Source organism: Paramormyrops kingsleyae, chromosome 1 (assembly GCF_048594095.1).
Source record: "Paramormyrops kingsleyae isolate MSU_618 chromosome 1, PKINGS_0.4, whole genome shotgun sequence".
Lineage (NCBI taxonomy): Eukaryota > Metazoa > Chordata > Actinopteri > Osteoglossiformes > Mormyridae > Paramormyrops > Paramormyrops kingsleyae.
Window position 1 is genome coordinate 63,694,256 of NC_132797.1, and position 26,080 is coordinate 63,720,335.

General features: G+C 45.2%; 1 protein-coding gene across 2 annotated transcripts; it reads left to right on the plus strand.

Annotated features, from left to right (window-relative positions):
• Nucleotides 1-11,700: 11,700 nt before the first annotated feature.
• lypd6 (LY6/PLAUR domain containing 6) lies at nt 11,701-25,671 on the plus strand. 2 transcript variants are annotated; one of them, XM_072717483.1, is made up of 5 exons: nt 11,701-11,860; nt 21,789-21,974; nt 23,402-23,500; nt 23,921-24,050; nt 24,181-25,671. In XM_072717483.1, exons 2-5 carry the CDS (start codon nt 21,857-21,859, stop codon nt 24,362-24,364), a joined length of 531 nt encoding a protein of 176 aa, XP_072573584.1. In that variant the 5' UTR covers nt 11,701-11,860; nt 21,789-21,856; the 3' UTR covers nt 24,365-25,671. The 2 variants fall into 2 exon arrangements, with proteins under 2 accessions (XP_072573584.1, XP_023678099.1); XM_023822331.2 differs by having other exon boundaries at nt 11,724-11,860; nt 23,921-24,051; nt 24,188-25,671.
• Nucleotides 25,672-26,080: the final 409 nt, after the last annotated feature.

A 26,080-nucleotide genomic window follows, 5' to 3' on the forward strand; every position in this document is an offset into this window, starting at 1 on the left:
TGTCAGTTCTTTTTGTGTGGAGCAGAAGATATTATTTTGATCCATAATGCTGGTAAGAAGTTCTTGTGTGGCTCAGATTCCTTAAGGGCATCAGCGCAAATGTTTAAACATTTAAGCTGGAGACGGATATCTGGCCGGAAGTGATGCTTTTACCGAGAGGGCTGTGGATTTTACGCTTTGCTGCACTAAAACAGAGAAACAAACACACGAGCCCTATCTTTCTAATCTTCCTTTACAATGATTTTTAAGACTATGGAATGTTACAAGCCATCACTTGTTGTTTTAAGCTGATTTTGACCTTTCAAAGAAGCGAAATGATACCCGCGATCAGTGAGGGTGTACGGTGTGATAAAATTCCACAACTTCTTCCATAAAACTATAAAAGAAGCTTTTATTCTATTTAGCCACAGATTTTATTCCAGAGTGTTCTGGAGGGAAAAAAGGGGAAAAAAGTCAAAATATTAAATATTAAGCTGTATACACACACACATATATGTTTATATATTGCATTAATTTTCATTTGTAGCTGCTGAATCCGTGTGCTACGAGTAAATGGTTAACAACTGGTGTGTGATAAAAATCCCAAGTTGATGCTAGGTGGGAGGTGTTGTGTCATTTCCTGTCAAACTATTCTGTGTTTGTTCTCAGGAAAATCACCTCCTCCGTAATATCAGCAGCTCCTCCCAGCCCTGTCACATCTGCCTCGGTCTTTTGTGCATGCCGTACCCATGTGGTATCTCCGTGCTTTTTACCGCAGGCCTGAAAAATGAGCAAGCCGTCATCTGTGACATTAAACAGCTGGGCACTGAGAGCCTGGAGCCCCACTGTGGGGGGACACTCAGTTTAAAAGCACTAACTCACCGTCTCTGTGGGGGGTATGATTAGCAGTTGGGTCGTAGTGGGGTCCGCCGGGCCCTGCTGCTCTGAGTGCCGGTGTTGAGGGGCTTGTCCTGACAGATCGCCCTCACCGAAGACAATTATCTTCATCGGGGTTCCCAGAAACACCTCTGTTTCTCCAGGGGCTGTGAAGCCAGCCGCAGTTCCAGGCGCATCCCTCACACTGGGGATGAAAATCGAAATTTTATTTGGCATTTGTATAAATATGAGAACAGGTACGTCTACCTCCATCTTGCCCTCATGGAGTTTGAGCACAGAGTCAGCCATCCATCCAGCACCCCTGGCTATTTCTCTGTGATACTTTTGAGGTGATATACAGCTCCTGGTCAGATCTTCACAAGATATACCAACTATTCCAGTATCTGCTCCACCACATACCCTGATGGAAATGCATGTAACTCAAGTAACCACAGAATGTGTCAACCCAAAGCTTCCACTATGAACAGTCAGGCACGCTCCATGTTCTGGTCCTCCCTTCAGATCACACGTCAAGCCTGTTTCTTGATGGAACGCGGACCCATCACCGTCTCCTGGAAGCTGTCCATTAAAAGCACGTCTGCTTTGCATCAGCTGGCATTAAACCCACCCGCTGTTTGCCGTCTGTTTCCCTTTGCAGACTCTAAAACCCTTACGAGACGACATTCCTCAGGATAGTGGCAGTATTCTCCTGCTAATCAGTTAGCGGAAAGCCCAAACAGTCTATCCACAGGAATGCAAATATGACCTGGCCCTGTGAGGAACATTACATTGTTTTACAGCATCACGGAAGGCGCATCTCCTCATTTCTAACAGGGAAAGTCGACCAGGCTTTGCAGTGACTGCACACATTCCTCCACTACACCATTTGTTCTAGAAAGTTCCTTTTGTCCTGCTGCTAACTCTGGCTGTGCCAAATTTGGGTCCGTACATACGAGCCCTTTGTGAGCGGCTAAAGTAATTGGGCTTCTCCGTCGTCCTCTGATAAATGAACACCAGGGCTTTGGGACAGGGTTCGACGCTAGCTGCATCAGCAAACGACACAGCGGCCAGAGAGGGGCTGCACTTTTGCAGGCCTGCATGAGACGCACTTATATAAACAAAGCCAGCACTATTCTAACAGTGCAGCTTAGCTGTGGGGTGTAAAATATCCTGTCTGCATGCCTCCTTATCCATCTGCCGTCCTTGAAATACATTAGCTCATTTTAAGGTGATAAAAAGCAGCCTGCTCCCCCATTCCGGAAACACTACCCCAGCATATCTATCCAGCGTGCCTCCCAGTGTTCCTTGAGATTAACATTCCATCCCAGGAGAAGGTTTTCCTGTGCTAATTGGGGCTGCTTTTCCAGCGGGATTCCAGCACTTCCCTTTGTGCCTTTGATTTCAGTCATAACGAGCAGCAAATCTGAGCCCCTATGAGCACCAACTGCTGAGATGGATCCTCGAAAGGGTCCAGTGACCCTCATGAGGTCAATGACCCCCCCTTGAGCAATTAGAGAAAGAAAGCAAGGTTGCTGTGTGGCTGAGATGAAACGATGACGTCTTACCAGACAGGCGTGATTTCTGCTGTTCTGTTTCCAAATATGGTTTATAAGATTGTGGAGTTCCCTGATTTGGCAGCAAGTTCTTTCAGATTGATCACTGCAAATGCTTATAGTTTTTACAGTTGATTATGACTCTTGAAAGGGCCGCCAAACCGAATGTTTCCCCAGACAGCCTGCAGGCTCCTTTATTTAGGAAACAGACATTTCCCTTCATGAGGACAGGTGGGCCTGGTCTTGGCTGGCAAGTTCTCAGAGTAACAGCTAACGTGACATTGGGGAGGACTGATGTCTGATGGCCCAAATATGGAGGCCATGACAAGCTTCTCATGCTTCACCAACACGCATTACCCCCGGATCCTTCCAGAAAAGGTAGCCTTGGGCAATGAGACAGGCAGTCCATGACGGCAACAGGACGTGGGTGATTATCAGCAGGTAATTAGGTATGAGGACATGACCATTCAAGTACGACAAGTCCTACCAAATCCCAGAATGGTTGCACTCCTGATTCAGATCCTCTCAGAAAAACAGACCAAGCGTGACTAAAATCTGTGGTAAAATCATTAACATGTCCACCATGTAAAAAAAAATTACAATAGATTTTTATTTGGTTTTGGTTTATACGTGTGCAATTTCCTTGCAGTGTTCAGTTCCTTAATCATCACACCGCCCAATGCTTGTGAGGTGAATAGTCACATTTGGTGTGTGCTTATAATGTCATGTAGTGCCATGATGAGGTGACTTTTGTTTAATGTCCTGGGTGTGTTTGGAATAATTGGTGCTCTTTTTTATGAAATGGACATAAAAACCTGAGGTGCTTGAAGATCCACATCAAAATAACGGTGAAGAATGATCAAATATTCTTTAAATTACTTCCAACAAGTTTCAGAAATAAGGTCTAGATTGAAAGTGAAATAAAACTATACAAACCACAGAAGCCTCAGAGATCTTCTCTGGATTCTGCCCTCCCTGTCTGCTCATCACCTTCATTTATCCTGATATTTCAGTGCTCATGACATCGATAAGAGCTTTCAGCCAGGGAGGTGAACTCCTCCATATTCTCCAAAAGGCCCTTATATGTGATTAAAGGCCAGTCCTTGTTCACACACACAAACACACGCCTTTCTCTGCATACTCCGAGATAACGATGTGTGTGTTTTCTCTTAAAGCCGTTTACCCTTGGCTTAAATAAACAGAGGCCGGGCTCGCCTACATCTCCGTGAGCCGTAGGGCCTCTGGAAAGACAAATGAGAGCCCTCAACACGAACAACGGGCTGGACTGCATCCCAGAATTCCCTGGAAAACCAAAGATGGACAAGGAGATGCCAAGCACAGGTGGAGTAAAAGTAATGACCCCTGGGAGCCCGGTGCCACCCTGCTGTGAAGGCCGTTGTCTCTCTGTCTGATGTTTGTGACCCCGCCTCTCTAGTGGGGGGGGATCAGAGTTTCCCGTGACTGTTTGACTGCCACCCCACAAGTGAGCCCGCTCCCCAGGGTAGATCCAGGTACCAGTCCCTGTCCCCACATGGTGCCTTCCTTTGAAGTGCCAATCTGAATCCCCCCCCCCCCCCCCCCCAAGGCCCTGATGCATGTGACATATGTTGACAGAATGGAAACTTTTAATCCTCCCTTTAGACTCCTAGGTAAACAAGCCCAGACGATGTCTAAAACCCCACTATCCGTCTCAGTCTCGCTGTTAATAGCCTTCTGCCTCGATCCCATGTAGTTCCAAAGCACATGTAGCCGCACAGGCAAGTTTGTCTTGCACCCCCTATCTAAGGCAGGGTGAAAGTTAGCACCCCCTGAGAAGATGGTGCCCTAGGTGGTCGGTTATGTCACCTGACGGGATCCTGTGATACCCTCTGTTCATGATGCCCTGGTGAGGGTGGCTGCTCTGCCATGACAGTCCGATGATGGTCCCATCACCTGATTCCTCACCTGCCCTTGAGAGACATCACCCTACTATATGAGGAATTAGAATCTCTGTTTCTCGGCCACGATTGAAAATAGACATTTGGTTGTTATTGACATAGCAGATGCTTTTATCCAAAGTGACGTACGTATTTATCTAAAGCAGGATCAAACATTACCAAGAGAAACTAGGGGTTGAAACAAGGATTTGAACCAGCAACCTTCTGATAACAAGCACAGCAACCTTATCTGCTGAGCCACACGCCACCCCTGCAGCCAAACTAAAAGAGCAACCCTTCCCTCTTTGTGCTGCCTCTACAGCCCATGGGAAGACTGCTGCTACGTCATAAATGCTGCTGCATCATTCTTCTTGCAAGTTGTGACTGGGAGTCGGCAGATACAGATGAACTGAGGTGCCTTGCCCTCCTGGAGATTTCCTGAGCCCCAAGGGACAGCTGCTGCGCTGTAGTATGCCGATGGGCAGGTGACACACGGCATGCGTCAGAATCACACATGGGATGTGTCAGTGTGGGGGCATGGGGGGGGGGAGCCTGTAAAAATGATTGCTTTGCCAGTGGCATTGCTGTGCAGAGATGGCCTGGGATGTGGGAGTTGGGGGTCCCTGTCCTTCATAAGGAGCAAATGATGTGCCTGGGGCATCCATTGAAGCTTGGGACCTTTTGAAGATTTTGTAGCTGATGGACTGTCCCTGTCCTGTATCAGAGTTTGGTTGGGGGGGGGGGGGCAGGTGTACCCCTGCCCAAGCATGTCCCTACTGGTGAAGCAGGGCCTCTGGTTAAGAGACACGTCCTACCCGCTTCTTCCATGAGCTCCGAGTCTCAGACAGCTTGGTGGGTGTGGCCACAGAGTGAGTCAAAGTGACTGTAGCCCTTCCTTGGCTTTCCTTTTTTTTTTTTTTTCAAATCACTTTTTATTGATATATACCCAAATACACTTCAAATTATGCATATCAATTATTTACATTTACATAAGAAAAAAAAAAACATAAAACTATATACAAAAAGGGAGTGATCAATAAGATACAACCTAATGAAAAATAAAAATAAGGTCAGGCCTGTTAGATTTTACATATTTAACCCATTTATCCCAATTTAAGGTCAATTGTTCCAATGTCTGATTAACCAGTGTTGTTATCTTTTCCATTTTATAAATGTCTATTGTAATGTACGTCCACATGTTTAATGTTGGGCTTTCCTGTGATAAGCATTTCTTGGTAATAGACTTCTTAGCAGCTGCCAACAATATATTCATTAAATATTTATCTCGTTCCAACCACTCTTGATCAATACATCCAAAATATATTGTTTTGCTTTCTAGCGGTATATCACACATAAAAATGTTTTGTAGAGCATTGTGGATTACTTTCCAATATTCTTTTATGAGAGGGCAGTCCCAAAAAATATGGTAATGGTGTCCTTGGCTTTCTGATCACCAATACCTCATTTCCACCAACATTTTATAAGCTGCGGAATTGAAAAAACTGAGCCTTTATGGAGACAAAAGTCTCATAATTTTCAGAGTATGTCTCTATTGCCCGTATCCACCTTTGTCTCCTTAAAGGCTCCCCCGTTTATGTGAGTTTATTCTAGTTCGCTGTTTTACCGCTGTCCTTTTAAGGATCACGCAATAAGAGTCTGCTATAAACTGAATTTAAACCTATTTAAACTGTTGTTAAACCTTGGCAACAGATCAGTCTTTCTTTTTCCACAGAATAAAAAAACGATGTAACGTTATTCCACTAATAAGCTGCTAAGTTATTTCACTTCTGGCACTAGTGATATTAGACAAAACTATAGTTGTTATGGATTTAATTTTCCAGGTATGCAGAAGATTTGGACGTGATAGCCCATCCCACTTTCGCTGACATTACGGTTACAAACTCTGAGACCAGCTTTCTTCTGGCCCAGGGTCAGTTTTTTTTGGGGTGGAAATGCGCAGAACCAGTTCTGGATTGGGAAAAAGCCCACAGGAGTGTATTAATGAAACTTTTATGGTATCTGATTTGCCTTTATTCTTACTACAACAAACTTTGTCATTGGTATTAATCTGTTCCACACTACCCTTGGTCAATTATAACTATACTTCCATAGGCCTACTATGCATTATTGAGCAAAGTTGATAACACATTAAGTGCTCACATTTTTTACACATTTTGCATTTACTGATGCAGTTCTGGGCTTACTCTGGGTTCCTCTGTACCCCTGCACCTCAAATTAGCAAACACAGAAGCATTCATGTCGTTAACTCAATTCGACGCAGGGTCTTTTTGCTCAGGCACATTTGAAGACAGCTTAGCAATGTAAACAGCAACAGGCATTGTCTCCAGTAGAAATGCACCCAGTGACTTTCTACAAGCCTTTAAAGTTACTGATATGAATACGCCCTTGTCTGTACCCTTGTCAGTGGTCTCATCCTCATGGCAGCTGCTATTACCGCTGATTGACAGGCCCACTGTTGATAACACAAATGGACCCTATCCCAGAATGCACTGCTCGGTGCCCCTTTTGGGAAGCAGGAAATTATTCAGGGCAAGTAAACCTTGTTCTCTGTAATTTAGTTTAAACTCAATTATAAAAATATGCACACTTATGTTATGAGAAGATTTTTTTATAATGAAAACAGCAGGGTAACCACACAAAAAAGACTCTGGCTATCTTAGCGACAATGGAACTCACATTCACTTATCCAGCATTCTCTGCAGCATGGTACCAGGCACAGTGCAGAGTTTTAGGAATCATGTGACACTGAATTGTGAGATTAAGAAGCTGCCCATTTCCTCTCTGCATGCATATTCTGACTCTCATTCGTGTAAATTCACTTATGGACAATAGGTAATCCAAAAGCACATGGCAGTCCCCACTATGGTACCCAGGAATCACCAAGCATCCATCACCAAATTATCTATTATATCTGTGAGTGGTTTTCACTTGTCTAAAGTGAACGGGGCTCTTCATACAGTAACAGGTTTCAGTTGGCTTTCATGCCTGCCTCACTCTGAGATAAACGGATTTGCCAGCTGGAACCTCAGCCGCAGGCTGGTGGAACAGTGGACTTTACAATGTAGGATTGGCGGGATTTGGTGGGATGGAGAACTGGTTATGACACGCAGCCTGCCGGTTAGTCAGAGGACTCGTAAGCAGCCTGTACTCAACATCGTGATGTTTGCCGCAATGTCAGAAACAGGCCTGGCTTTTCCTCACGTGAGTTTGGCACAGTCCCGCCCAAGCCCAGGTGCACAATCCCTGCACTGTATTTCTGATGGAAAAGGGGCTGCAGACAAGGGCAGGAGGAAACAAAGATGGCGGGGTTTGTTGTTTCTGGGACCACACTCAAAAAGTCACCTTGCCCCCCCAAGTGTAGTGACTGTTTGTGGCCAATCAGGGGCCCCGTGCAAATGCATGGTTTGGGTGGTAGTAAACACCACTGCTGGATATCAGTGTGTATTCAGTCCTTGGAAGTTTGTTTTCAGTGACGCCTCCATGCTAAGTGTTGTTTTTCTGTGTGTCTGATATGATTCCATGTCTGATTCACATGCTGCATTAATGCCTGTGTGCTTATCATGTCCTGTTCTTAAACCCGAAAAGCAGCTTGGTGTCACTCTGGACATCTCACTCTGCCACAGGTCTTGACGTTTGTGGTTCCATCCGCAGAGCAAATGATTTTTTTTCTATATTTACTGTCTCCTTCACGTTTTTTGTCTATGACTCGCATAATCCTGAAGATCCCATTTAATACGGAGGAAGTATTATTCCTTTCAGGGAAGCCCTGCCATTTACTGCTAGGCGAGGCCCCACCCGTAGGCCGCAGGTTATAATTATGCTGAAATGACTGTTTGGCGATATTAACTTTCAGCCATGCTTGAAATCTCTACATGAAATGTGTTTTTGTTTATTTTTTAAACCCCCTGATGTGAGAGACCTTGGTGCAAGATAATGTATTTACACTAATTTTCTATTAAATGCATTCGATATTAGACTCACATATGTTCATGAGGATTAAAAATATACAAACCACTCTGAAGTGGACTGATCCGGATTCTCAGCTTCTCATAGCACTCAACACCATCAACCCTTATCAAGGGTCTGATAAGATTATTAGCCAGAAATATCTCATGTTGGTTTTCCCCACAGCAACAGATGAAAGCTTCAAATATTTGCTAAATATGAAATATATATTTCAATATTGACGTAATGTTTTAATGTTAACTCAGCTGGTCCATGTAAGCCAAGCCATGAGTGGGTGGCCATCACAATTGAGCAAACAGAACAATACACACAGAGACTGACTTTGAAACTGCCTTTAACTTTTTTCCCCAAGATTACCAAGTGTTTGACTAATCTAAAACTAAATTATCCAGACTGAAAAAAGAAGCATGAATTTTTTATTATCAAGTGACATTTATGAGTTCGAGGAGAAAACCCATTTAGAAGCAGACAGCAGGTTTGGAGAGCAGAGTCCCTTCTCCAGAAATGATTTTTCAGCAGATCTGGGTAATTAATTGCATATGGATTTCTCGTGTGATAATGCACTGTGCTGATGAGGGCAGCTGGCCCCCTATTCATCTCACAGCTGTGCTTTTTAGAGAGCTCCTTGTATACAATTTGGCACGGTAACAACGCTGACTCTGGCCCCATGACTCAACACCGGCAGAAAGTCATGGGCCTGTTTCTGCCATGATAGATTCCAGTGCGCTTCTCATTAACACAAAACAGGTATAATTTGATATTATCACTTGGAAGCGATAATATCGTGGAACAATAAAACTGTGCTTAATAAATCTAACTATACAAACAACTATACAAACAAGTTATGCAAGTATAGTGGTTACTTTTTGCCCACTGCAGCGTGAATGTAATTTTATTTTTACAAATGGATTAATAAATGTTCTTAATGAAAATGGCAACTTTCACATTTTTTCCTATTTTATTTTCACTTCATGTCCCCTTAAGGTGATGATACTCAGGGCAACTTTTTGAGCAACGTTGCCAGGCAGCTGCCAGTCAGGTGAGACAAAGGGCAACTCATCTAGATCTGTATCACTGCGAAAACTTGTCCACCACTAATCAAAGTTTTTCAAATAGAAATTTATTGGCCAATATCAATGGGAAAGTGCCTGAGGTGCACTGGCCAGCAACATCGCTCGGCAACATTGCTCAAAAAGTTGCCCTGTGTGTACCGTCACCTTTAAAGTGTAATTTTACAGTTATGGTTTAATCTCCCCTTAAGACTACACCCATCTCCTTGTTGACTCCCTGTAACATAAACAGGTCCCCTGTCTACAATGGAAAAACATACACCCAGAAACAAGCTCCCTTGCAATACATTTGTCACTTAGCCTATTTTTTGCAGAGCAATTATAGAACAATTCAGGTTAAGTAGCGTAAGAGGCTACTGCAGCTGGCGCCCTCCTGAGAATGCTTGTCCTTACCATTATTTTACCTGCTGCATGTGTGCAGAGTTACCTGTAACCAGTAACAAAACCTATGAGATGTAAACGTGTGTTTAATATAAAAATGGCTGCATCAAGTGATAACAGGTGTGCAGTGTGATCGGTGTGCACGTGGCTCCTGGTGACGCCTGTTGGACTTTTAGCATGCAGAAGATCCCAGAATCCCTGTGACCGACAGTATATTAAAGGAGCGCGTACTTTTTTTTGCAAATTGCTTCCATTATTCCCTCATGCCTCGTATCGCATAGCGCAGCCATATGATATCAGTTCCCTTGTCCCTTTACAAGTCAATATTAAATGGCATTTTAAACGAAACCCCGTTCATGTAATATGTGTCTGCGGGCAGATTTACTGGGATGTGTTCGTTGTTTTTTTTATGGAACGCAGACTAGTGTATGTCGAGCGTCTGAGGCGTGGGAGACAAAACACCACCTTAAGTGCAACACCATGCATCCACGATGTGCAGGAGAATAACCGCACCTGTCCCTGGAAAACAATGAATACGGATTGTGATGCATGGTTTTATGGCTCTGGGGTAAACTAGGCCTATATATAATCCTTAAATTTTCTGGTGTCATCATCCACTTTAGTTATAGTAAAAGGGGGAGATTAGAGAATGGAATCACTTACCGACTGAAAAGAATGTGAATTACTGGTTAAATCAGCTCGATTTATCAAGACATCAAGATTTGTCAAGACATCAAAAACAAAGGGTTGATAACGTGTATTTATGTCTATTTGTAGTCTACTCAAAAAGAGGACACGTTTCATGTAAAATGGGGACTGCGTCCTATACTAAATGGCAGCCTCTTCATGCCTGTACACACTACAATTATTGTCTGACAGGAGTCTTTCCGGGGTAATAAACGGGACAGGTTTTCTTGGAATACAAGTAATTTCAGCGTTCACATTTTAATATTTACAATTAAAATTAACATGATATAAAACAAGGTTAACTGCATGGGCTTACTGGCAGAGTAGGCTATAGGCATCAAAATAACGAAGATACGTGGGCAAGACTTAAACACGTTTGATTTTGTTCTTTGAATTTTCAGTAAAATAGGTGCATGCACATTCCTGCAATTTATTTGTAGGCCTATCATTCAGTTTTAGTAAAGACGAGTTATCAGGCGCTGAATAAGAGCGGATTTTGAAGGTAAGGAATAAAATATAGAAGTAGACTTAAAAACCGGACATGATCTGAATGTCGGTCAGATAAGTTAAAAAAATAACTTCTCCTGTCCAACAGATGGCGTTTTGTTTGAGCATATACTGTATAATAGCCTATGTGAGAACGTAATCCTTATACCAGTGCTTACTGCTTGGCAATCTGAGTTATAATTCACAATTGGATAGAAGAATTGGTATTGAATGATTAAATATAAAATGAAAAGTATACCTTCAACCATATTCAATTTACTGATTTATTTGTTTTGCTTGGAACGTATCCCATTCGGAAATGTAAAATGACTTCAGTAGATGGAACTTACGCTCGCGGCTATTTCTCGAAGGGCCTTAAAGCATTTCATTCTGCGTCTGTCACAGTGTGCTGGCTCTCACTAACACGGATCTTTAACAATAAAATGGTTGACTGACTTAGTTTATTTTGATTGAAAAATAATCTAAAATATATGAACCTGGCTGAAGTAAGAGAAGCTTACAAGTCATACATTTACAGAATGAAAAAGTATACATAAAAATGGCAAAGATTGTATCTTTGGAAATATATTAAAATATACAGTTAAGGAAACGGCACCCATATCAAGTGGAAAACGTAATTTTACTAACAGAAAACATCGTCGTACGCGTTTCCTAAATTACTCGAGGGTGTTTTGGTTGAAGGAAATAAGCAGCTTATGTAGTGGCTGAAGTAGAGCGCTGTCGAGGTGCGGGGGGATTTTCCCTGGCTTGTCTTTCCCCCCTTAAAGGAGTCAGGGTGCAGCCTACTGGGACGGTCCCGGCGGGTGGAAGCACGCCTCTCGGTACCTCCGATAGGGTCAGCCGGACTGCGCTGAGGGCCGAGGAGCGGACGCACCGCGGGGAAGGCAGAGATCGGGAGCCACCGGTAGGTCCGCCGCCCCGAGAAATGGCCTGACGTTAATGTTGAGTACTGGGAAAATTAACAAAAAATTGGCTGAATGATTCATGATCCTGGGAGTGTGGGGATAAAGCGGAGCCAGGAGTCTGTCGTTTTCTGCTCTGCGAAGGTAGTTTTGCAGCCACCGCTGCTTCGCTGTTCTGCGTTTCTCCAGTTTCACCCGCCCTCACCTTGATCACTGCAGGTGTAAATCGCCAGGTTTCCAAGATCGGGGACATGCGAGCAGCTTCGTGAATGTTTTGCGTAAAATTATTGCAACACCTTAAAGAATGAAAAGCATTGAACTTGCCGGAGTGAATCTGTTACTTTTTTCGGTCTTTACGTACTCAGGACATTTGGATTAATATATCCAGATTTTCTTGCGCTTGATTTTTTTTAAATAACTGGTTCGTGGTATCCTGGTGAACCGGGTGATAGAATGACCATGTTTTACTGTGCAACAAAAGAGAACTGCGGTGGCAGGACGCAAAGAGAAGCGTCAAAGCAACGCAATTATATACAAAAGTATTCTGACCGTAGAAAACAAACGTCAACATAAAACAATACGAAACTCTGGACATTTCAGACGTTTTAGGTCCCGAAAAAGAGGACGTATGGTCACCCTAGTGGGTGATATAGGTATGAGTTTGGGCAGCTGAGAAGCGTCTGTTCGCGGTCAGTGTGGTAAAACGCAGTATGTTTTAATCATCATTACACGTTTGGTTAATATAACATGAAACTAGTCAGCGGTTAGGTAGCGGTGGTCTCTGTGTATGGTGCAGCAGGTGCGCCTGGTATACGGGCACCTTTACCAGATGGGCTCCTGGGGGGTCAGGAGTCATCGGCTGTCTGCTCGCCAAACCCCCGGGGGGGATTTCCCTCTGTGCTGCATGCTTCTTTTTCAGAAAACACACAGTATCCTGTTCAGCCCGTTAAAATGGAAAATTACACCTTTATCTTAATTGGTGTGATACATCATACTGGTTTGGTAATGAGCTTTTCGGTGTACTGCTCTACACCATGAAGTGTTAGGAATCCTCACAGAAACCTTAACTTAATGGTGAAATGCATGTTCTAGTGGGGGATGAACCTAGAGGGACTGATTATATGTTAAAAGCAAAAATTGCCTGTGAACTGGGGAGGGGGGCTTTTTTAGAGGGGACAGGGCACATAGCAGTTCCACCCCCTGAACTTTGCACGGTTTGGGGAAGGTAGATATAATTCCACTTTAACATGACGCTGCATAGATACATACTGAATGACTCTGTACTCTGGTGCTTGTACTCTGTAAGCAGTATAGGAGCAAGAGCTACACAACATCTACAAAGCAAGAACCTAATCGGATGACTGATCAAATCTGCAGAAAGTGTGAATAGTGTCAGGCAAGTAGAGATATTCCTGGACCAGATGAGCTTTGAGGCATAATTGACGTATTTATTATGGATGATCTGTGCGGTACGCTCTGTGATCATGAAGGTGAGCATGTTCCTGGGTCCTCCAGACCTCCTGTGAGATGTTCATTCCCCCATCACGCTCCATATGTATGCGCCCATGGTGAAACTGGCCTGTGGAGTGATTTCTTATGGGCAGGTGTTTGCTTGGTGTCACCCGGAGTGTGACAGGCTGTGCAGGAGTGATGACAGACGTGACATGTGGGTTGTCACTTGGGTGTGAGTGGGGGGGGGGGGGGGTTCCATATTCGGACAAGGGGGGTCATTGCTTGCTGAAGCTTTCTGTCACATGTTGTGGTCATTTTGTCTTCTCCCTGCCACATATGACACTTTCCATTGGACCCAAATGCATTTCTGTCCCGGATCTGCAGTGTTGGGGTTCTGATCCTTCAGGCTTATCACCACTTTTGTTCCATTTTCATTCACTTTGGTTGTTTCATTTCTACTCAATCCTGAATACCAGTGCAGTAAGCATCCGGATGTCAGATTTGCCGTAATTGACAGCATTAATGAGCAGGCGTATCCTATCCAGGACATTTAAAGCAAAGCTGCTTGGAGTCTGTTGGAGTTGTCCCGTTTTGGGGTCGCTGTGGGCTAGAAGTTCTAAGGACCTCGTTTTCTGGATCCCATATTTAGATGGGGAAACTTGTCTATGTTGGTGTGGTTCAGTGGGTTGGGGTGCTATGTCTGTGATCAGAAGGTCACCAGTTCAAATCCCTGGGTCAGCAGAATGATGCAACGGTCTTAATCCCCCGATGCTTCAGGGACTGCCTGACCCTACATTCTCAATAATGTATATCAGTTCAGATAAAAGCATCCTGTTAAAATACAAAAATGTAAATGGTATCACAGGTTTCCAAACAACCCTGTTTCTGGGGTTTCTCCATTTCTTCCATGCTGTTTGGTTTTGGGATAGGAAGCCTTGCCTTTACAAGACAGAATCTGCCCCGAGGGTAGCTTCTCATAATTGCCCCGGTCTGCATTTCATTAGGGATTGAGGAGGTGGGACAGTATCTCTGCCCGGGGGTGACAGAACCGGCTCAGTCTCCCCTCCCCATCACTTCCTGTCTGTTAAACCACAGCCTTCAGTCTGCTGGTAAACATACACATTCTGTGTGCACTGCGATCTAGGCAGGATGGACATGCATTTTAGTAATCAGGTGTAACATGCTATGTGTGCTGGTTTATTAATCTGTAAAATAGGAGAGAAGTAATGCAAAGTGGCTCATTCAGTGTTTGCCCTGGTTAATCTGTGTTCTATAACACAATAAAACCTCAAAATGCATCCGGTCCCCCCCTTTTTTAGAAGGGATAAAGGATATGTATGTAAAATTTGCATGTATGAGTGATTTATTAGTTCTTTAAATACACTGCCTGAGACTATTTTCTGGATCCAAACTGTCAGATAGGATGTGTCTCATACGTAACCTTGCCATGAAAAATCCATTCAAAGAGTTTGTGGCTGGGGTGCGCTGTCTATGAAGGGGGGGAGTTCTGTGCACGTTCTAGAAGATTCTAGCTGGAAGGGAGAGGTTTTTTAATTTGCCCTGGTCCTAATGCTGATTAAAGTTACACTTCAGATGTATCCGCCAGACGGATGAAATCTGATTTTCACGGTTGCGTTGTTGTGGTTTTTGCCGCCTGTTGTGAGCGCACTGTGTGTTTGTCTAGTTCTGTTCACAGAAACTAAATACTGATATTTAGGAAAATAAATACTTCTATTTCCTTATTTCAAGTAATTCTGTGGGGGAGGCCTCTAGCATGTCATACCCAGAGCCTGTGGCCTGAAAGGCAGAACCACTGCGTTTCAGTAAAGTGCTTTTATTTTTCCCTCGCTGCTCTCCAGTGTGGCCAATGAGAATAATCCTTTCAACACTTAGATCCCCAATAATTACCACCAGCGGGCTGCTGGCCATGTGACTGCTCTTTCTCTGAAAGACCCACACAGTAACACAAGTAAATCTGGAAAAGGTTTATTTATTTATTTATCTTTTTTGTTGATCTTTGGCTTCTCAAAATGAAAATCTTCATCTCTCCAATATTTTGTGAAAATTTGTTTCTCCTGTAAGGTTTCCTAAATCAGTTGGTTCAGGATATGGTTTCCTTAATCTTTGATTCGTTGTAGTTGTGAATTATCCAGATCTTTCTATGCTTTGAAGTTTTTTGTTTCGTTTCCCAGTTTTGCCTTCCTCTTCTCGACTCTGTATCTGATGTGGGTATTCCTCATCCAATTCGTAGCCGGAATCATAAAACTGTCACATTTCTGAAGGGGAGTGTGGAACCGCCCGCTCCAGCCAACATCGCACAAGCTGACATCAAAGTGTTCTCTTTTTCAGGGTCATGTCTGGGGGGTGTTGGGTAAATGCTTTTCTTGACATCCTGACAGCTGGGGGGGGCGTGGGGGGTATGGCCTGCTGGTTCAGCCAACAGGGCCATGCTGCTGATGGTGGACACTCATTCACCTATCCATCCTGTCCCCTTCAGAGGATTCCACCCCCTCTGCCCCCCCCCCCCCACCTCTCACAAGCACCGAGTGCAGCTGCATGTTAATGAGGACCAGATGGAGGGCTTGTCCTTCCACTGAAAAAAGGGGGGAACACAGGCTTTCCATATGGAAGCTGCCTGTGAACACGGCCCCTTAACCTGCAGGCCAGTGCGCCCCCCCCCCCCCCCCCAAATAAATAAGTAAATAAACATTTAATTATTCTTCAGCTAACAATCATGGTAGAACTTCACGTGCTGCCCCGATCTGGCCAACCTAGACCCAGTCCTGCTGTTCTCTCCTGTGGGGTGACATTAGTCTCTCAAGCCTTTTTCTTCCTGCGTATCTATGTGCCTGTTTCAAACTTCATATTGACTGATCTCTCGTATCAGATTCTGATATCATGAAGTTTGTTAATCTGCTGATCCCAATTAGTTAATATTTTTGCCTTTTAACTGCCACAACTTTTGACTTCGAGTTTGTCCGGTTTCTTATGACAGCTGCCACAGGGGTGTATTACTGCCCCCCCCCCCCCCAGCAGTAGCAGGAAGTTTATGTCTCACATTGTCTTCACAGGGGTTTCATATCCTCGCACCTTGCTGGGCAATGGCTTTGCCTGCAGTGTTTTGTCTCTCTGGACGGGTCAGTCGCCTTCTGTAGATTTCATGGATGACTTGCAGAGTGGAGTGCCCAACCAACCTCCTTTTTTTTGCCTTCATTTGCAAAAAAATCACACTACCTTTTTGCCATTGAGTTGTTCTGTCCATCCCTAACACTGGGTTGGGCGTGTGAGATCCAGAGGACTTTGTGATGCTTAGAGGCTGAGCTGTGACATCCATCCTGTGCTGGTACGAGAGACCTACCTCTGCCTGGTCTCAGTCTCGCCCAGTGTAGGTGGTGGTGCTGTGGAACATGGGAGAGTCCCTCAAGGTTTTACATCTGGATTAGGGAAGCTGTAGTCACAAGGTGTGTTAATGGTAAGTAATCTGGGGGAATTAGTACATGGTTAATCCCTCTAGTCCTTATGCGTGTGGTGCTACCAGAGGATTACAGAATCGGGCAGCTGAAAGAACATCAGCGAATGCAGCAGGAAGTATGGTGTGTCTAGCAAGATACAGCTGGCAGCTTAGTGCTTAAGGACGTGGATGGTTCTGATCCAATGAGATCCAGAGGAAGGTGATTCTAATATGTGTCCCACAGCTGTATTAGTCTCTGTCACCTGATAAGGAAGACCTGCACTTTTCAAGGCAGGTGGGAATTGTGTGGTTGACCTTCTGGAGCTGCTCAGTCATGTAGTGACCGAAATGGTAACTCTTCCAGTAGGTGAAACTCCAACATCCACTAACCCTTTTAGAGTTGTTCAAAATGCCCAAGACACAGGTTCAGTTTCTAGGGGATCGAGCATTATGTTAGGAGAGACTTTGATAATGGGGTGACACAACTTATTAATTTAAATACAATGGTCTGTTTCTTGTGGAGCATGAATGGATTCAAATGTAAATGCTGGGGGTACACATCCCCCTCGACCCCCCCCCCCCCCCCCCCCCACCCCTGCCATTTGGGTTGAAAAGCATCCCAGTGATCCGTCGACGCTTTTGCTGTCGTAGAAACTTGCTGAAAAAGGCTGAGAAGTCGCAGAACAGTCTGCCATCGCCACCCAGCAAGGCTGCATCTGGTCCAACGGGTTTGTGGGGTTTGTGTGGCTCAGGAGACGCCGTGGGGGCAGGGAATTAGCATTTCCATCCTCCAATGGGAGGAACCGCTATTCACAGAGCGCTGTGTGACCTGCAATATCACGTTGCCGGCATGGATGGCCTCTCCCACACTGTGCTGGGCTGGAAGAAAGGCTGTTCATCCCGGGTACTGGGGGGGATACAATTTGTTATGTTCCTGTTGTTTTGCAGCAGCTGGGAAGCGGCTGTGTGCAGTATGTGTACAAGGTTTTTATTTTTTCTAGAGTATGCATTTTGTTCTGGCTGGGCTGTGACATGCCGAGTGCTTTAGGACTCACGGAGGCGGGCAGCCACAGTGGACACCTTTTCGACGCCCCAGGTGACAAGCTTTCCCTTTCTGTGACGCAGCATAGAGGCCAGGCGCTTGCACCAGTTCTGCCCTGGTGTTGGGTGACGATCGGCCTTCGCTATATTTCATTCGCCTGTGGCCTCCAGTCTGCCGTCTGAATTCCCACGCATCTGGTTCCTTGTTTACTGGTAATTTTAAAACTGTGAAAAACCTCTAACCATTATGCAATAGAAATTGGATTTTTCAAACGTAAAATATTTTGTGATTTGCATAAATGATCACTGCTGTGTCAAACTATCGTGCATGACCAGGGTTGTCCTCTTGCACTGTCCTGTGTTTTGCACTTTTATAAATTTTGAATCCCCCCCCCTTTTATTACTATTGCAACTTTTGGTGGCATCAGAGGGGCATGGACACCCTGGCAGATCCAGGGAGCCCAGCACTTGACAGGGACCTTTCAATACATAAAATGATATGTAAAGCTGGGCAGGGGTGGCAGGGTTGGGGGCAAGGTAGAATTTTGTCAGGGGGCCCATAATTTCTAGGCATGCCCTTGTGGAATGTGGTCCTGAGGGAACATAACCCCCTGCCACTGTACACCAGTGTGACCGTAAAGCCCATTTGACTTGATTTGAGGTCAGTGGCAACTTCTGTAGGTTCAAGTCAAGTTCACAGGCCTGTTTAAGCATCTCGGTAGCAGTAAATTGTGTGTGTGTGTTTGTGTACACAGCAAAAAAATAAATAAATTTCATTTCCCGCAGAAATTCCAGCAGCTTTTTGTATTCCTGGGATTTGTGAAAACGGATCATGTGCTTTAAATAAGTGTCCCATCGGACATTGGGCTGACGGCAGTGGGAAATCACCCGGAGTGTGTTATTAAAGTACTTGGGAATAACCTTAAAATAGATCCATTTACGGCCAGGGAAGGGAAGTGTTTTCCGGTGATGAGCCGATGCTGAAATGCCAGCTTATTTGCTTTATTCCATAACGGGCCATGGACATGGGAGGGGACCCACTGCCTGCTGTATTTATGCTGTATCACATCATCTCCTGGAGCTGCAGGAAGGAGACCCAGGTGCTTGAAAAACCGTATCTCTTTGAAGGGCTGCAATAAATTTTATGTGCAGACATGAATCAGAGGTCTGGCCGTGAGAAGAGGCAATACGGCTCTTATAAATTCAGAGTTTATAATGAAATGCAGGCGAGCAGAACGTGATGGCTGTCTGTAATATCAGAACTCTTTTGAACTCTGAGAGTGACTTTTGGGAGATACACTGATGACTAGATGTTTTTCCTTATTGGTTAGAGTTGAGTTCAAAAGGGGCTATCAATCACACATCTCCTAATCGATACCAGTTATCACAGACTTTTTCTGGAATTCTCTGTGAGACTTTCAGTGATGAACTTCATGGGATCTGCAGACGAGGGGGACAGCTCCAGAACTTTGTGGGGAGATTATCACCTTGTCACCACGCCTTGTGTCTGTACTTGCCTTGTATCAAACCACAAAGAGGGGGCCGCCTCCCATGAACCGGGGACTTGGGAGCTGAACCACCCCAAAAGTGGCCCACGGCTGCACTGGTTCTGATCTGGATGGGATTTGGGCTTCAATCGGAATGAAAGGACAGGAACGTGATGGCCACCTTGCATCACGGCCTCTTGTTAGCGTCAGTATCTAAGCTGTGCAGCCGTAGGGTTTGATTTTATGGGAACTATGCATCTTGAACTTCACCTGTAATCTGCTGTACGTTGCTGATTTACTTTTATTTTGACGTCACCGGAATGGGATTGATGCATACTGTCATTGTTGCTTGCTTTCCCCTCTCATCGCTTTGGTTCAGATGTGATCATGTGACACGGATGATTTGAGAAAGTGGCTAGATTCCTGATCCACAGGGCGGAAGGTGGAATTGCATGAAGGGTAACTCTACTGCTGAAAGTGTACTGCAAAGTAGGTACAGGAGGTCTCCATCAAAAACTCACACAGGTGCTAATGCAACCCCCCTCCCCCCCCCCATTATTTTATTATGTTAAACATTTTGGTTTATCATTGTGACCATAAATATTTTGTTTGAACGATGCCATTAAGAATTTCAATATTATTACAAGGGGCGGTCTACTGCATAACTTAGTGTGCTGTGGTCTGTCCCATTTGATATTTTTGTAAGGAAATAGTAAACAATACATTTCAAGAAGATTTGTCTTTGTGAGCTTGACAATATTTACATTAGCGACGATTAAACAAAAAGGAAGTGTGTTGCCAGGAAGCGTGTGATTGGGTAGCCTCGTGCGAGTGACAGGGTATGACCCGGTCGCCGTATCTCCCATTGGCTGCCTTGGCATGAGAACAGGCATCTCTAACATAATGTATGGCTAGCATGTCAAACACAGAAAGGAAAGTTTTCTCTCTCTCTCCCTTCCCCCGGCTTTAAAATAAACAGAGGGGTGCCTTCCCAAATTGGGAGCCACCAACCACTGTTCCAAATCGGCCACACGAGACTGACAAGGTCGGGGCTGATGTACATCAATGTTGCCTGTGCATCCGGTGTTTGCGTAGCTGTGCGGTGGTTTACCAAGTCCACCATGGTGCCGGTCACTTTCTACATTAAAGGGAAGGAGAACGCCTCGTCTCAATACTGACTGAAATGCCCAGGCACTAGGCGGGTATCTGGTCTGCTTTGTCTAGACTGAGCATTTAAAAGACCAATCAAATGCAACCAAAACAGCCAGAGCGGATGGCTTTCAGAGGCAGATGGGTAAATGAGATTAATTTGAATGATGTCTGTTTGAGGAGTAACACTCTGCATCTCTCAGTCTCATATCCTCCAGCATTCGAAGGCAGGGCTGCCTGGTGTGATGACCCAAGTGACCCTCAAACACGATCTGCTTCCTGCCCAGTGCCCGCAATCAATAAGGTTACTGCCCCGTGATTAAAGCCCCCTCCACCCGCCCCAGAAGAGGGGCTGAACGTCAGCCCTGCCCCCGACCCCGGAAAAGAGTACTTGGGACACAAAAGCCCAGGGTGTTATCCGGGGATTAGTGTTGCATTCTTTGTCGGAGCGTGACCCATCCTGCAGGGATGGGGAGACCTCACAGCTATGGAAACGGGCAGCCACACCAGCACGTACGTTTCATACAGAGATGCAACAAGCTGAATTATAATGCCGTTACTATGGTAATTTACTCCATGTGCTGAAATTTGGTTATGGTCACTGTACCTCGCCAGTTTGGACAAGACCACAAACCGAGATGTCAGTCATAGTTTTTTTTTTGAAAGGATTTTAAAACATTTTAATGTTTTATTTAGATCCTCAGCTTGTCTTTGTTCCTGAATTCTGATTTTTGAGTTCATAAATGGTACGCGGAAATCAAATTAAAACAGAGTGAAAAGAATGAATGATTATTGGTGACCCTAGATGTGCCGTGATTCTGAAGCCCTGATTCTGAAGCCTCCCGGTGCAGATGGTCCTTTCCCAGGCACGAGGTTAAGCTCTATGATAAAAAGTTCATCTGAGCCTTCCAGCAACCCAAACCCTTAATGCCTACAGGTGTTTTGTGCTGCTTGATTGGATTTTCACTGTGGCAAAACAAAACATTTCCTTATGTTCTGGGTTCTGAGTCAACATCTCTGCCACAGCCACCGCGGAGCAGAAGAGCTTGACGTGCTTATTGGTCCTTGCCGTCGGTGTACCCTTTGAACCTCTAATCCCATGCGTAGCACTGGATCCAGCAGACTTGCAGCACCGTGAAAAGCACCTTTCTGCTGACCGGCAGTTGGGCTCAGAGAAACACATCTGTTTTATATGGTGTCCTCCGGGCAAGAAAGGATTTAATCAATGACAGAATTATGTAGGAAATGTATTAAAATGTTACGGGGTCAGTTAAGCTTTGTTTTGTTAAATGATAGTGATGCATTGCAGTGGCAAAATTCTCTTAAATTTTGAAACTTTTCGTTTAACAGGTACCACAGCTCTTTTGAAGGTGTTGTTGGTCAGCTGGGTAGCTGCATGTTTGAGGCCACGCCCAGAAATGGAACCCTGGCCTGTATTGGCCTGGGTCCTGCTCCTGGCTTTCGTTGCTGATTGGGTGAAATCTGTCCAGTCACGGGACTTCACAGTGAAGGACATCGTCTTTCTCCATCCTTCAAGTAAGAACTGAAGTTACCTGAGCTTTGATATCCCGATGCTTTTTTTCCACATGCTGCAACAACATCAACAGATCATGCCTATTAGTGCATCCCTCTGTATGTAGCCTGCATTTAATGCATCATTTCTAAGGCCTTTGCAGGGTCTCCCATCCAGCTGCTTGACTTGGTTTCATGTTGCATTTTCACAAAGCCAGCTGTTTGGAGACATCAGATCCCTGTCACCGTCGAGCTGTCACCCTCTGTTTCTGTGTCGGGGTGATAAAATCACCCCACCTTTAGCCATTGCCGCCGACATTCCGCTGGCTTCCCGCAAAGTTTGCTGGGACACAATCATATCTGCAGAGTCCACTTTTCCAGCTGTTGTTTTGGCTCAGCATGTTGATGTGTGACTAGCAAACAAACTCAGCACCCTCATTCTCATTATTAATGTTCCAGCATCTTCCTCATCTTCTTTTTACACCCTGAAAGGATTATGGGTATTGGGTGGATGCTTTTTGGGAGGGAGAGTCCTCTGGGTGCAAATTACTAGTCGTTCTGTATTGAGGCATAACACTTTCATTGCCCCCCCCCCCCCCTTCCCCCCCAAGCTCAGGATTAATAAGTAAGCTTGAGCTCATTTGCTTTCGGGGTCACTGTTGGGTCAGGGGCTCAGATGGAAAGTTCCCGGAGGCGATCGGTCTCTTTCGTCTACTCCAAGCCACCCCCCCTCACAGCTGCAGCCAAACACCAATGAGAATGTGCGCAGCTTCATTATTCTATTTCTGCTACTATGTTTAAACCACATCCACATCATCTAGTCTGGGACCCCTCTTGTAGCATAATCCTTTGATGGCACCGCTAGTTACTGCTGTCGCACCGTAAAAATGTGAATATGAGGGTGGCTTGTTTGAACAAAGCATATCACTGATTTATAACTATCCTCTTCCAGATATGTAATGTGTTATGAGCCACAGTAAGGCTCTGTGACAGAGCTGGGTGCTCATCCTAAATACCCTAAAAGACTGATCCCCGTGGAGGACCTTGGACATTGTTTCAATAAAAACAGAAGAGTCGGAGGGCGATGCTGGGCTGGGGTGGGGGGCAGAGCCACGGTCGGGTGACCCCCCCCCCGACCCACAGCTGATGGAGCTAAAGGGAGGCGCTAATGAGGTCTTTTTAAGAGGGCTAGATGGGCGAGGCGAATCTGACCTGCCGTTCAGCCACGACGCGGCACTAATCGACACGCTGCCTGCATTGACAGCTGCAGCGGCACGCTGCTCGTTCTGTACGCGGGTTTGGTCATGACACTGTGTTTAATGTGTAGCTCAGGAATGCTCAGTGTCCACTGGAGGCTATTTATTCACATTAATTTCATTCAACATCCGTTTGTATATGTGCAGGGTTTCATACGCTGGCCTGACTTCCTGCTTTCTTTTTGATCCCCATAGCAACTCCCTATCCAGGGGGATTCAAGTGCTTCACATGTGAGAATGCACCGGATAACTACGAATGCAACCGCTACGCCCCAGACGTCTACTGTCCACGAGGTACGCCCCCCCCCCCGCCCCGCCCCCTCATCTCCCTCACAAACGGGAAAAAATCTGCCACACAGCATTGGTCTTCAAAGCTCCCAGTTACTTTTGTCCAGAAAACAGACGTTCCCCTATTATACCAGTACTCCTAATTCATCCCAAGTATTTTAATTTGAATACATTTAATTTAAAATTATGTGATCCCACTGCTCCAAACTATTTAAAAAGCTTTTCTGGATTTCTCTGCTAATTAGTGTGGCCTTGGAACCAGTATAATTTTAATAATTTTATTATTATTGTATTATCATACTTTTATAACTATGTATAATTCTGAAATTAAATTTTTTTAAAATAATTTTATCATTTTTTTCACCTCCCCCCTTCGCTGGGGGCTTCAAATCCCATAATGCCCCACTGCATCCCACACCCTGGCAGAGGCCCGGTACTGCTCCACGCGCCACCTAATGGACGAGCAGGGAGCGAGCATCTCTGTGACGAAGCGCTGCGCGGTCCTGGCAGACTGCCGCTCCCCTGGCTGTTCCGGCGCCGCCCGCCCCGGACACCAGGTACGGCAGTACCGGGACCCATGTCACGGTATCAGCAGAAACCCTCCGGAGCCATCTTTTAGCACGTTAGCGGTGGAATCGCTAACATCTTTGTCCTGACTTCCTCTCCCTTCCCACACCTGTTGCCCGGCCGCAGGTCTGCACTTCCTGTTGCGAGGGACACATCTGCAACATGCCGGTGCCGCTAAACGAAACCGAGGCCATTTTCAGCACCACCTCGCCGCTGAACCGCGCACAATGCACCTCGCGCCGGCCTGCGGCGGTCACCTGTTTCACCGCCGTCGCCTCGGCCCTCCTTTTAAGTCGCATCTAGGAAGCAAAGCCACAAGATGCAGCGGCTTAGCGGTCACATAACAGTATTACATTACGTTGTGTTTTTCTAAATCTCCTGACTGTTTAGCCCCGTCAGTGTGTGGTTCTAACTAGGTCACGCCCTAGTAGATTTTGGGTGCCAAACTAAGTACAGGTTGTGTTCTGTGTAACATACTGTATGTATATAGTGTATTTATTTTTGTACAGTATGCTAATGCTAGAGTTAAATTATGCTAGCAGTGCAAGTTAAAGCACTTAGCAACTGAGCACCTAACTCTGCTCCCCCCACTTTTTATACTTAAATGTATGTGTATTTACATGTGTTATTTGCATGTGTACAGGGGGTGCCGTGGGGTATGCAGAGCCCTCAGCCTGACCACAGGCCTGCAGCACTGTAGCTAAGAGCTGGCAGCCGATTTTTAGCTTATAATTGTATTTTCATATTTGCTGTGCAGACGTGTTGGGACCCCTGAAATGCAAGGGCCATAATGGGTTGGTGCCCCATCCTGGGTTGTTCCCTGCTTTGTGCCTGTAAGTTCCTGGATAGGCTCCAGACCCCCACCACTTAGTAAAGGACAAGTGGGATGGATGGATGGATGGATGGAAGGAAGGAATGTGACAATTCTGCTTAGGCTATGTCTAAATTTGAAATCTGCAAAATCAGCCATGTTGGGGGCATCCTGTGTTACTGAAAGTGACTCTACATTACTATGGATAGTTATATGTGCATGTTAATCTACATTCGTTTGGTTATGTGTACAGTTACATGTATTGAACGGTTTCCTTGGCACAGTCCCAGCTGTGCTGGTGGGAGGATGTTGAAGATGGCGCGCCCTGTCACGCCGCTGCCCCCTGCGTTCTGGACTTTCCTTCCTTCCTGTGGTTGAAATGCAGATCTTGCTAAAAGTTGCCTGTTGTCTGTGTGGCCAGCCGCTTTGTTTAGGCTGGCAGCCCATAGATATGAAAATGCACTTATCTGTCATAATGCTAAGCCGATAGCCTTTTAGCCCCAGCTACTGTAAGTAAGCACCATCCACCAATCAAGAAACGGTGGGGGGGGATGTTGCGTTTCACTCCTGCTGGCTGATTTCCAAACAGTAAGGGGGGTAACCAACCCAAGTTGTTTCACTCTCTCTCTTCTTTGCACAAGTTAATGCTGACCATCTGTTAAACCTTAGTACCCAGTATAAACCTGAATCTTGTTAAAATTAGAAGCAGGATTGTACCAAGCACTGCATTCTGTAAACATTACTGTACATATTGTACTGTAAATATTGCATGTCATGTATAAATATACATAAAATGGAATATTTGATTTGTCACATGTGATAAATGTTAATGCAGCACAAACTGAACACACATGATTTCGTTTTCATGTGTTAAGCCATAGAGATTGCTAATTTCCCAGGACCTGGGAGCAGAGAAAACGACGCCCCCCTCTGGCTGTGTGTGTCCTCATCCTTAAAGCCCATCAGTCACCGGTCCTTGGTGAAAACAGGAGTGTAGGTGGGGGCCGCACGGCGCGGGTGGCTCTGCGTGGGAATGTGCAGCGCTGGAGCGGATGTCACGCCTCTGTGGGTTTTTCTTCTATCCCTCAAATCCACTAACAAATTTCTGGTAAATTGGTTTTAAAAGCATAAGAAACAGTGCAGGCTCACGCCACAGAATTCTGGGAAAGATGCATTTAGCAAAAAAATGCAGCAGAGTTCGGTGGTTA